This window comes from Tinamus guttatus, unplaced genomic scaffold (assembly GCF_059628265.1).
Source record: "Tinamus guttatus ecotype Peru unplaced genomic scaffold, ASM5962826v1 Tinamus_guttatus_pri_ptg000459l, whole genome shotgun sequence".
In the NCBI taxonomy this organism is placed as follows: domain Eukaryota; kingdom Metazoa; phylum Chordata; class Aves; order Tinamiformes; family Tinamidae; genus Tinamus; species Tinamus guttatus.
Window position 1 is genome coordinate 2474013 of NW_028288993.1, and position 12136 is coordinate 2486148.

General features: G+C 60.1%; 1 protein-coding gene across 2 annotated transcripts; it reads left to right on the forward strand.

Moving 5' to 3' along the window:
- Nucleotides 1-751: 751 nt before the first annotated feature.
- Nucleotides 752-7954, forward strand: LHX5 (LIM homeobox 5). 2 transcript variants are annotated; one of them, XM_088532205.1, is made up of 6 exons: nucleotides 752-1139; nucleotides 2886-3109; nucleotides 3394-3579; nucleotides 3993-4270; nucleotides 5703-5868; nucleotides 7587-7954. In XM_088532205.1, exons 1-6 carry the CDS (start codon nucleotides 967-969, stop codon nucleotides 7952-7954), a joined length of 1395 nt encoding a protein of 464 aa, XP_088388331.1. In that variant the 5' UTR covers nucleotides 752-966. The 2 variants fall into 2 exon arrangements, with proteins under 2 accessions (XP_088388331.1, XP_088388332.1); XM_088532206.1 differs by lacking the exon at nucleotides 3394-3579.
- The last annotated feature ends 4182 nt before the right edge of the window (nucleotides 7955-12136 follow it).

The following is a 12136-nucleotide window of genomic DNA, read 5'->3' on the forward strand; positions in this document are numbered from 1 at the left end:
TTTTTTGGTACTGCGTCTCCCCACACAAAAGCCCCCCTGCTTCGCCACCTCTCCCGCTTATGCAAAACAGCCTAGGTGATGGCTGCTCCCTCCCGCCAAGGCCCATTCTCTCCCCGGGACCCCCCAAAATCAGCCCTGGGCACCCCCTCCCCCTCAGGGATTTAGAGGAAAAAAAAAAGGAAAAAGAGAGAAAAAAAAAACTTTCATGATACTCCCCTGGTCCCCAAAGAAAGGTAAATACTCACTTCGCCACCGCACCAGGTAAAACCTACAACTCAACAATAGAGATGCCTTGTTTTTTTCCCTCTGTGCCAAGCACAAGGCTGGAGCCAATTTAGATATGCTATAAATTAAGAGGTTGCCATGGCCACGCGCTCGCCATTGGCCGCGGGCCGCGCCGCGCTCTGCGCCGCGTCACCAAATCTGAATAAGGATGCGCGAATTACTAAGCGGCGAGACAAAGCTGAGGATGGGAGCAGCATGAAAGTGGCGGCAGGCGGGCGGCCGCGGAGCACACGGAGGCACGGGGGGCTGCCGGCACGGGGGGTGCCGTTCATGCACCCCTCCCGCGGCGCCTCCTCGCTGCCGCAGAGCCCGCGAGAGCAGCAGCCCCCGCGCCGGGCACCGCCGGCCGCCCCGCTCGGCTGCCTCGGGGCGGGGGGCGGGGGGGGGGGCGGTTTGGCGGCTCTGGAGAGAGGGGTGGGGGGGGCTTTTTTCTTCTTTTTTTTTTTTTTTTTTGCCCTTTTTTTTTTTTTCGATCCACGGAGGCTCCGAAGAGAAGAGAAGCAAGAACTTGACAGCGGCTCCGCTCCGCGCTCCCGTGGGCGCCCGATTTCTTGCCATTCCCCCCGTATTTATTTTTTAATTTTTCTAAACCGCGCTTTGAAAAATCGCTCCCGGCTCTCGCCGTAGCCGCCGGCGCGGGGCTGCCTTCTCGTTCCGCGCGTCTCCTTCCCGGCGGAGGTGATGATGGTGCATTGTGCGGGCTGCGAGAGGCCGATTTTGGACAGGTTCCTGCTGAACGTGTTGGACAGGGCTTGGCACATCAAATGCGTCCAATGCTGCGAATGCAAATGCAACTTGACCGAGAAATGCTTCTCCAGGGAAGGCAAACTCTACTGCAAAAATGACTTTTTCAGGTGAGTCCCCTGCGATGGGAGCGAGTCGCTTCTACCCCGCCGGGACCGCCCGGGAGACTCCCGACTCCTTGGAAGGCAGCGGGGCTCGCGCTCTGCCCCCTCGGCTTGCGGGGCAGCTGCGGACCACGAGAGGGGCCACTTCGCACCTTTCCCCACCGAGGGCCGCTCGTCCCGCTGTCGGTGTCGGCTCTCGGCGGAGCCTGGCAGGGAAGCGGCCTCCCGGGGCCGGCAGAACCCCGACGGCAGCGGAGCGTTGCGGTCGTTTGCTGCAGTCCGAGGCTTTTTTTTTTTCTCTCTCTCCTTTTTTCTTCTTCTTTTTTTTTTTTTTCTCGCCCCTCCTCGCTCGCTGTGACCTTGTCTCCGAGCGCAACCTCGAGCTCCCCCGGCCGCGCCGGAGCCGCCGCCCGCCCCGTCGCGTCAGGCCCGAGCGCGGCGGCCCCGCGGATCGGATCCCCCCGGAGCGATCCCGGCGCCCGGGAGCCCCCAGCCCCGCGGGAGGCGCCGGTGGCTGCGGGCCCCGCCGCTCCCCGCGGAATCGCTGCTCGGCGGATCGGGCCGGGCTGGGCCCCCCGGCTCCGCAGCTCCTTAAATGCCCCTAATGACCGCGATAAGGTGCAGATGAGGAAATTAGGGGCCGGGATGAGAGGGGGGAAATGACTTATGGCTTGTAATGCTTTCACTACATCAACGTCAAGGGGAGCGAGGCGGGCGGCAGAAGTTGTGGCAAGGAGAGGAATGAAAAAGGGGACCGTGCCGCGCGGCACCCCCAATCCCAGCCCCTGGTCTTCTTTCTCCCCAGGGACCTGGCAGTAACAGACCCATCCCTGGCCTGTTTTATTATTATTATTGGGTTTTATTTTTATTTTCCTCTTTCCTTCTCGGGGAGATCGTTTTCAGCCAATTCAAGTGTTTAGAAAAAGAAAATAGAATAAAAGCAACGACTGGGGAAAGCGACTCTGCCTTCAACGAAACGAAGAAGAATTAAAGCTCTCCACGGTGGTGTTTTCGCCCAGGACAAATAAACGCCCGGGAGAGCAGGACAGTCCCCGCGGCCGGGCGGGCGCCGAGAGCCGGGCGATGCTGTCGGGGACCCGAGTCCCCTCCTCCGTCGCCCATTTTTGTTTCCGCTCTCGCCGCGCTCGCATCCCCTCTCTCTCCGCGGTCTCTGCATAAGGATGCCGCTCCTTCCGCTGTTTTCACGGCTCTGCTCGGGACCAGCGGCGAGGCCGCCCGCGCTTCCCGGCCGGGCGGCAGCGCTGCCCCCGCTTAAACGAAATTCTCCACTGCAGAGCGCGGAGGGAGAAATCCTTCACCCCGCTGCGCTTTCCTGCCCTTCCATTTCGGTTCTAAACCGACTGCGCCCCTCCGAAATAGGGGGTCCCGCCGCCCCGCTCCGAGGCAGCGCCTGCCCGGGGACCAGCGGCAGCCCCGCACATGCGAGACCTTCCTCGGGCGCTTTGAGCGGGGCTCCCAGGGAGGAAGAGCTCGCCTCCTCCTCCTCCTCTCCAGCACGGACGAACCAGGACAGAATCCCCCCTCTGCCCAGCTTTTCTACGGCATTTCCCGCAGCAGCGGGAGGCTCCGGCGGATCGGGCCCGGCTCCAGCCCTGCGGACGGAGCAGGGATTTTGGTGGGGAGGCAGCGAGCGGGTCTCCCCGCCCCGTCCCCGGGAGCCCGTGGGCAGCCCACGGCGCGGCGCAGGCCTCGCAGCCGCCACTCTCAGCTCGGCGCTTTGTCCCCTCGCAGGAGGTTCGGTACCAAATGCGCCGGCTGCTCGCAAGGCATCTCCCCCAGCGACCTGGTCCGGAAAGCGCGGAACAAAGTGTTTCACCTCAACTGCTTCACCTGCATGGTTTGCAACAAACAGCTCTCCACGGGCGAGGAACTCTACATCATAGACGAAAACAAATTCGTTTGCAAAGAGGACTATTTGAACTCGCCCAGTCTCAAGGAAGGCAGCCTCAACTCAGGTACGCAGGACGCGGGGCTCCGCCGTCCGCAGAGCCAGGGCCGCGTCGCGTCGTGTCCCGAGGCCTCTACCCGGACCATGTCCCGGGGCTGCGGGCAGGGCAGGAGGAGGTTTCGTCGGGAGGGGCTCCAAAGCGACACGCACGGGACAAGCGGCGGCCGAGGGGGCTCCCGGCAGCGGCTGGGGGGTCCCTGCGCTGCCGCCCCTCCCCGAGGCGGCCGAGCTCCGCACCGCTCCCCGCACCGCCCCGCGCCGCGGGCCTGATCCTGCGCCTCCCTCACCCAGAGACAAAGCTCCCATTTGACTTCCTTGGAAGCTGTCTCTGCGGCAGGACGGCAGGATCAGGCCCGCTCCTGCTGTGCCGGCAGCGGCAGCCGCCTGTGCTGACCCCCTTCCGTGGGCTCTCTCTCCGTCCAGCACCCGGGGCCGGATCCTGTCACGCGAGTCAGTGGGGCCGCTGCTGTGAGCGAGGCGAGTAGAGCTTGGCCTGGGGGGGTGTCGACACCAGGGTCCCTTTCGCGGGGGGGTGGCTGGGGAGGGGGGAGGAACGAGCCAGGCTCACGGCAATGACTGGAGATCCCCAAGCCCCACGAGTGACCGGCCGCATTTCCCCCCCCCCCCCGTGGCAGATTCTGGTTCCTGGTGTGAAAGGCGCAGAGGGGAGGGAGGGGGGTCGCCAGGGCCTGCGGTGGGGGGAATCACCCCCTCCCCAGCCCTGCTGGGAGCAGAGCAGTGGGGGCTGTGCCAGGTCGCCCCCTTCCTTCATGGAAATCAGCCAGGGTGACAGCGGGGAAAGGGAGGGCAGAGCAGAGAGGGGTTGAGCTCTCTCCTAAGTCATCCGCCCCCCTCCCCACCCCGCTTTCCTTTCTGGGTCTCCTTTACAGTGTCCTCATGTACAGACAGGAGTTTGTCCCCGGATCTCCAGGACCCCATGCAAGACGACACCAAGGAGACGGACAACTCGACCTCCTCGGACAAAGAGACCACCAACAATGAGAATGAAGAACAGAATTCAGGCACTAAGCGGAGGGGGCCTCGCACCACCATTAAAGCCAAGCAACTGGAGACCCTCAAAGCTGCCTTCGCAGCCACCCCCAAACCCACCAGGCACATCCGGGAGCAGCTGGCCCAGGAGACCGGCCTCAACATGAGAGTCATCCAGGTATGGAGGCAATAACACCATCCCCGCTGCCTCTGCTCTCATCCGCTACCCCAAAGCTGGCTGCCCCACCACAGCTCTTCCCATCAACGTGCATCTCCCAAGGGTCAAACCCGAATTCTAGCTCTCCCAGCACCATGTCCCCTGCCTGCCAAAGCCATGAAGTGATGAGGACAGGAGCAATTGCCTTACCCAAAGTGCAGGAAGGGAAGGGACCAACCTGTGGAGGGAAGGAGAATGGGTGTTAGCTGGACCCCAGACTCCACTGTATCCCCCTGTCCTCAGCTGCTAGAGGGAGCCTGGAGCCAGTCCTGCCAGCTTCAACTCCCACATGGAGAAACAGGCACATGGACCAGCAAGGGCTGAGCAAACCCCATCCCTCTCCATCCACCTTTTGGCCATTTGCTCCTTGGTGTCCACAGGGTCCACACTGCACCTTCTGGTGGGAGACATTTCATGGAGACATTTCAATGCACCAACTCCTTGGAAAAATGTGAAGACCAGTTCAAGAACATGAGCCAGTTGGGCTCTTCCCAGCCTAGAAAACACACCAGCCTCTTGCCAAGCTCATGACTTAGACCCAGGGTGGCTTCACCAGAAGCTGAGCAGGAACCCCTGCACCTGCAAGTCTTGCTAGGCCAAGACTGCCTGTCTATATCCAACAGGAGAAGAGGCAGCCAAAGCCCTTTCCTCTTTCCAGAGCTCATCCTCCATCCTTGGCAGCCGGCTCATCCCAAAAGGGCTGCAGGCATCCCAGGAGAGGATTCCTGCCCCTCAAAAAGCAAGGAAAGGCTATTGCAACCTCTGTGCAGCCCTCGGGCTACTACCATGCTGCCCTCCTGCAGAAAAACGCCTGCCAAAACATGCAGCATTAGCAGAGCTTTGCTGTTAGTGCAGCAGCAAGAGCCCCAGCCCCTGGTAGAGAGGGACAGAGAAAAGACCCCATAAAAAGATGCCTAGGTCTTTCCCTTCCCTTTTGTCTTCATCTTTCCTAAGCCAGCTTTTAATTCCCTCCCCATCCTACCTGAGGCTCAGCTCCCTGCATCCAGCCTGTTAATAGAGTTCTGCCTTCTTCCTCTCTGCCCTCCCTTGCAAAGGAAAATGCATTTTTCCGTATCTGCTAGTTGCTCTTTCCCTTCCCCTGTCTCCCCATGCAGGGATAGGCCAGGGTGCAGATTGTTGCAATCTCTCACCCCTCAATGGCCCTTTCAAGGATACTACAATTTCAATAAAGCCCTCCGAGGTGGCAAAACCCTTCCCTTCTCAGGAGGGCCCAAGAATGTCCGTGACACCTCCTGGTCTCCCCTATAGTATCACGGCAGCAGGTTCATCACAGCATCCCTTGCTCATCCCCTCTGTCCCTGAGGCAGCCCCAGGGCACCCGAGCCCCCCCAGGCCCCTCTGGGCAGGCGCTGACGGACGGCTCTGCCCCCAGGTCTGGTTCCAGAACCGCCGGTCCAAGGAGCGGCGGATGAAGCAGCTGAGCGCGCTGGGCGCCCGCCGACATGCCTTCTTCCGCAGCCCGCGCCGCATGCGCCCCTTGGGCGGCCGCCTCGACGACTCCGAGATGCTCGGCTCGACGCCCTACACGTACTATGGAGGTGAGGGACCGTCACCTCCCTGGCTCTCCCTTCTCCTTTGCCTTTGTTCCTTCCTTTCCCTCTCCCCTCTATGCCCGGAGCCGCTGCAGCCCGTGCAGGTCCCGGAGGGCCCCAGCAGCGCCGTCTGTGCACACGCGTATCCGCGCTCACGTCTCGTCGCACACGGCCATCTGCGCACGGCCCCGCGCAGCTGCTCGCACACCAGCACGCGCGGAGCCGCAGGCAGGCAGTGCGTGTCCACATGCACACATATGCACACACATCCAAGCATGTACTGCCCAGTACACACAGCAGCAGACATGCCCTGCCCGTGCACAAACGCCTACACGTGTGTCCTTGCACGTGCACGCCCCTCCATACACACATATGTCCGTGCACATGGATGTGCATCCCTGCACATACACACATTGGTGCACGCGCATTTCAGTGCAAACACACCTGCCCATGCACACACACACAGACACCACCATGTGCACACACACAGCTCTGTGCATACGCTACCGTATGTGCCACATCCATGCACAAGCACATGGTGCCTAATGCATGTGCACAACCCACCATACACACACATATACATTCACCTTCATGCACATATCGCTATATGCCTGCACACACGTACTGATGTCTGTGCACACACACACACTCATGTCCATGACCACATACTGCCTAGTGCACACACACGCAGACATGCATGCACATATATACCAGTTACACAGCACTCTAACACACATCCCTGCATGCACGCTCACCTCCATACGTACACATCTGTGCGCCCACTCTTATCCATGCACACGCATGCACTGACACGCCACCACCAACACCCAGTGCGTGCATACACACACCCCCCCCACCACATACGCACAGGTCCGTGCCATGCACACACCGTCTCCCCTCCCTGCATGCGAACACCCCTCCGTATGCATGCCCATGCACACATCTACCTCCACCTGGGCATGTATGCACACACATATGGCCACATATATGTGCCTATAAACACACACACTGCCCATCACTGCTGCTCCTCACAGGAGCCCAGCAGGACAAAGTGGTGGCTGCAGCCTTTTGTTCCCCCTCCAACAGCTCAGCACCAGCCCCACCACCCGGCACGGCTGCTACTGCGTCCCCAGCCTGTGTTCCCCGTGCTGTTCCCACCAGAGCAGCCCCAGCTGGAGCAGTTACCCACCCCGCTACCCTTGGTCCCCCACTTTGGGGGCAGCTTCTGCTGCTGGGAAAAACACTCCCCACAGCTCCTTTCAGAGCACACTGAGATTCTGCAAACCCCCAGGCCTCCCCAGGCACCACTATTTTCCAGACATCCCTTCAGGCTGTCCGACAGCTCCTATCCAACTCGCTAAATCCATACAGGGCATCACTCCCACCTTGGGAAATAAGGACCAGACCAAGATAGCCCCCACTCAAAGCTCCCAGCGTCCTGCCCTCTTATTTCTCCTCCTTCACCTGGAGGAGGCTGGGGCGGGGGCAGAAAGGAGGGGTAATTAGCAGCTGGAATTGTTAGCCTGGGAAGCCCTGGTGCTGCTTTGCAGCTGCCCACGGGGCTCTGCACGCTGTTCTGGAGTGGGGCGACTGCACTTGGCACCCCCAATCATGGGCTCTTGCAAGGGGATTGCCCTGGTCTCCGTGGTGCATCTGGGATTTTGGGGGGAGAAAAGGGGTCTTTGGGGACCGACTCCAATCTCTTTTCACTCCCCTCCCTGCAGATTATCAAGGTGACTACTACGGGCCGGGAGGCAACTATGACTTTTTCCCCCACGGGCCGCCTTCCCAAGCCCAGTCCCCAGCCGATTCCAGCTACCTTCAGAACTCAGGACCCGGCTCCACGCCCCTGGGACCCTTGGAGCCCCCCCTAAGCGGACACCACTCCTCAGAAAACCAAAGGTACACGGATATGATCTCGCACCCCGACACCCCCAGCCCGGAGCCGGGCATGACGGGCTCGCTGCACCCCATGCCGGGGGAGGTCTTCAGCGGGGGGCCCAGCCCGCCCTTCTCCATGTCCAGCAATAGCGGCTACAGCGGGGCCCTCTCGCACCCCAGCCAGGAGCTCGGCGAGGCCGCCGTGTGGTAGGCCCGGCTGTGCGCAGGGTGCGAGGGCAGCGCTAGGGGGGACGTCCCCAGTCCCCTCCGATCCTCGGCACAATTTGTCACGTCGCCTCCGCCGGATGAGGATCCTCCGGTGCCGCCGTCCAAGTGATGCCAAAACGCTCCCCGCATCCGTCCCTGCCAGCCCCCTCGGTTCGGACCCACCCCCCAACCCAAGCACTTGGGATGCTCGGGATGTCCATGGAGCCCCCCTCGCTACCTCCCCCGGCCTCTACCTTCCCCTGACGTGTGCGATGGGGCACGGGGAGGCGGGTAAGGAAACGTGCCAAGCCCCGAAGAAACTCGCGGCCGGCGTCAGGACCCACCTCCTCGAACCAAAGCTGAACTCGCCGGGGCACCCCCCACCCCGCAGGGACTGCGCCCCTCGGCCCGGGGCTGCTTGGAAAGGGGGGCCCGGTGTGTGTCTATGGGGGATGAGGAGCCCCCCTGCTACCTGTGCTAATTCCCCGTCTTTTTAATTACCCTCTTAGCCTCGGTTCGTTCGTTCCCATTGAGGGGGGGAAATGGGGAACACCGGAATAACCCCCTCGCCTCTCGCCGCCGCCTCCTCCCCACTTTCCGTTGTCCCCCTTTAATTCCCAAGGAGAAGGTGGATTTGGACCCGTTGATCGCGGACGCGGGGGGGTCGGGGGAGGGAGGGGACACCGAGGCGGGGGCGCCCCCGGAGGCCGCCCCCTAGCGGAGCGAAACGCGACGCAAAAGCGAAAGGGACCCGCGACGGCCCCCGGGGCCGGCGACCGCCGAGCCCGGCCCGGCCCGGCCCGGCCGCTTCCCGGAGGCCCCGCGGGCTTAAGGATGTATCATAGTTTTTGCTTCTAGTTTCTTTATTTTGTATAAAGGAGAAACAAATAAAAGTATGTTTTTGTGTTTACTGATTATTTATTGTACTTTAGTCATCGGAGGCTCCGAGGTTTTTCTATTTTGAAGGCGGGGGGGTGGCACTCGGGAGGGGGGCAACAGGATAAAGGAAAAAAAAAAGAACAAGAAAAAAAAGAGGAAGAAAAAAAAAGTTGTTTTTTTTGAAAGCGTCGTGGGTTTCCTGTCCCCGCTGCCTCTTGCAGAGGCTGTTAGTGTGAATGGCTCTTGTTGTTCAATGTGAATAAAAAACCTTTTAGTTACCTACTGTTCAATCACCTCGTCCCTTTTATTTTTATTTTTTTAAGGCGATAAAAACAGCGACCCCGGCTCTGCTGCTGCCGTCCCCAGCGCTCCGCTGCTCCCGGCGCCTCCGTCCTCCTGTCCCCAGCGCCCGCCCGGACCTGAGCACGGCCCTCACCTCCCTATTGGGCTCGGTGCCTTGTGCTGCAGCCCCCCTCTCCCCAGCCTCCCTCTGCGGGGACCTTCCTGAGCCCCACGGACCGCCGGCAGGTCCTGCCCCCCAACCCGGGACACCGGGCCCGCACTCGGCCCCTTTATCCCCGCTGTAAAACGAGGCTGCTGCCGTGACCCCCCCCCTCGGGGGACACCCCGGGCTGTGTCCCTGGGCGCGGGGCCAGAGCACCCCCGTGGGGGCGGCCGCGGTAGCGCGGCCTGCGCAGCCCCACGGTGCCCTCGCAGCTTCGCTTTGTCACCCCCTCGAAAGGCGCCCCCATCCATCCCCCCCGGGACTTGGGGGTCCCGGCTGCTCCCCGCCACCGAGCGCTGCCACCTCCCCGCCCCGGGACTCTCCATCCCCTCCCAGGAAGACACAGGAGGCAGCAGGAGCCAAAATCCAGAAAATCAGGATTTCACACTGAATCCTGGGCCGGCAGCTCAGGCCCTTCTCACACCTGCTCCTTGTTCCAGGCTAAAAATGTGGCCTTAGACTGGAGGCAAGGTCCAAGGGCTTGGAGAGAAGGTCCGGGGGCTGGGGGGAGCAAAGGTCCATGGGCTGGGCAGAAGGTTCAAGGGTTGGGGGGAAGGTCTATGGGTTGGTGGGTGGAAAGTCCATGGGCTGGGCAGAAGGTTCATAGGTTGAGGGGAAGGTCCATGGACTGGAGAGAAGGTCCGTGGGTCGGGGGGATGAGGAGAGGAGGAAGATGCCTCCACCGCACCCCTCCTGCTCCCCTTCCCTAAGCACAGCCTGAAATGCCCCAAGGCCAGGGCTGCTCCTTGAGCTGGCAAGGACGCCTCGAGGATGGCCTTGCCCAGCCATAATCCTTTGAAGGCCCTGGATCTGGGCATCTTATTTATCCTGCCTTGCACTGAGCTGTAACTCGTAATCAGACGTGGCAGTTCAGCCACCGATGGCTCACAGCACCCCGCGCCAAGCAGCAGAGCTGTCCTCACCGCGCTTGCTCCTCTCCGAGATAAAAATAAATAAAGTCCAAGGCAGGCTGCAGCTCTGAACTAATATTTAAAATGCAAAATCATGGCAGAGTTTTTTTTTCCCCCTTGTCTTGCAGTAAAAAGATATAAACAGAATAAATTACCTTCCCTCACTGGCTTATGAGAGTCCCTCTCTCCTGACCTGAATTTTAAGTCCTGCCTCGGTTGTAGCACCGGGTGCTGATGATTTATGAAAAGCCAGCTGCTCCTCTGCATATTTTCTCTGTTCAGCCAAGTGATGGCATTTATCCTTCCTATACCATTAAAGACATTAACAGTGGCTGCTCATTGCCAGCGGCAACCTGAAGCCAGGCTGAGCCCGAGGGGCGGCCGGGCTGGGAGCTGGGGCTCTGCATGGACCCAGCTCCAGCCTGGGCTCTCGCCAGCCACCCTAGGCCAGTCGGAGCCGTTTTTACCCATGGGGAAACTGAGGCACAAAGTGGCACAGGAATCATCACTGCAGCACGGCGCTAGGCCTGACCTACACTCCCCAACACAATGCCTACAATGCCTGACACAGGCCAACACACCAGGGATTTTTTTTGCATCTTTCCACCATTGACATCTCCGTGGCAGGATTTTCCCTGACCCTCAGGTATCAACATCCAGGAGGAAAAAAACCTTCATCCATAGGTGGGGGCCAAATCCGCAGAGGATCTGGCCAGCACCTCTGCCTATGCCCACTGACACTGCCCCGGAGCGGGGCTGAACCAGGGCACAGCCGCCCTCCTCCTCCTCCTCACCTCTCCCAGGCCTTTGGCACATCATGACGAGGATACTAAAACAGAGCACAGGGTCATTCACTGGGTGAACACAGGCTGTTATTATTATTATCATTATTGTTGTTATTAATGCTGTTGCTGTTATTATTAATATTCTAAGTCCAAGGCTGCTTTCGGCTCCTCAGGCCCCAGCCCCTGGGTGGCCCCAGCAGGGACCCAGCCCCAATTCCCATCCCCGTTAGGAACATCATCCCAGCACCTTTCTGGTGGCCCATGGAGCTCCATGTCCTGGCTGGGGACACCAGAGGCCCAGGTCCCTCCCAGGCAGTACCCATGGGACCACCAGGACCGATGGACAGCGACGGAAACTGGGAACATGGGAAGTCACAGGGAGCATGAGCCCAGCATAGTGTCTTATTTGGGAAAAGGCAATGGGAAAACATCGCTGCTGTTTCTGTGTGACCTTTTTCCCTTTCCTTTTTGGGGCGGGGGGAAGGGGAAGGACTGCACAAGGTGGAAAGCAATCAGGTTTTGGACCTAGGATAAAAAATTGCTGGAGGAGACTGGGCTGACTCCTGATAATTAATAGCAGGCCTTGTAATAGGATTCTCCAGCCTCCGGTGCTCCCTGGAAACACCTTTTTACATAAGATATTGCCCGCGCTGGAGCGGCAGGGTTGTGATTTATGGGGTTTCGTCCTCCAAGAAGCATCTCATGGGCTGGCCTGGCCGGGGGAATTTATCAGGGGGGAAAAGGAAAAAAAATGAAATAAAGGGAAGGGAAGAGCTTTCCATGAGCCTTGTCCCTGAGACATGGGGACTCACCAGGTCCTGCTGGTGGGAGCCGCTTGGTACCCTCTGCCCTATGTGCTGAGAGGGACAAGGAGGAAGAGGAAGAGGCACAGGGATGCCCAAAGGAGCCTGGTAGCTCCTGAGTTATTTGGGGAGTTTCCTGCTCCGGCCCCCACACGACACAACAGGATGGGGAGGAGGTTACAATCGTTAAGAACCATCACAACATTAACACCTAAAGACAGGGGCAAAACAATTAGCTCACGTTAATCAGGGCTGGGAGCCGTGAGGAGGGAACACGGGCGGCATCCGCGTGTCGGGGGCACG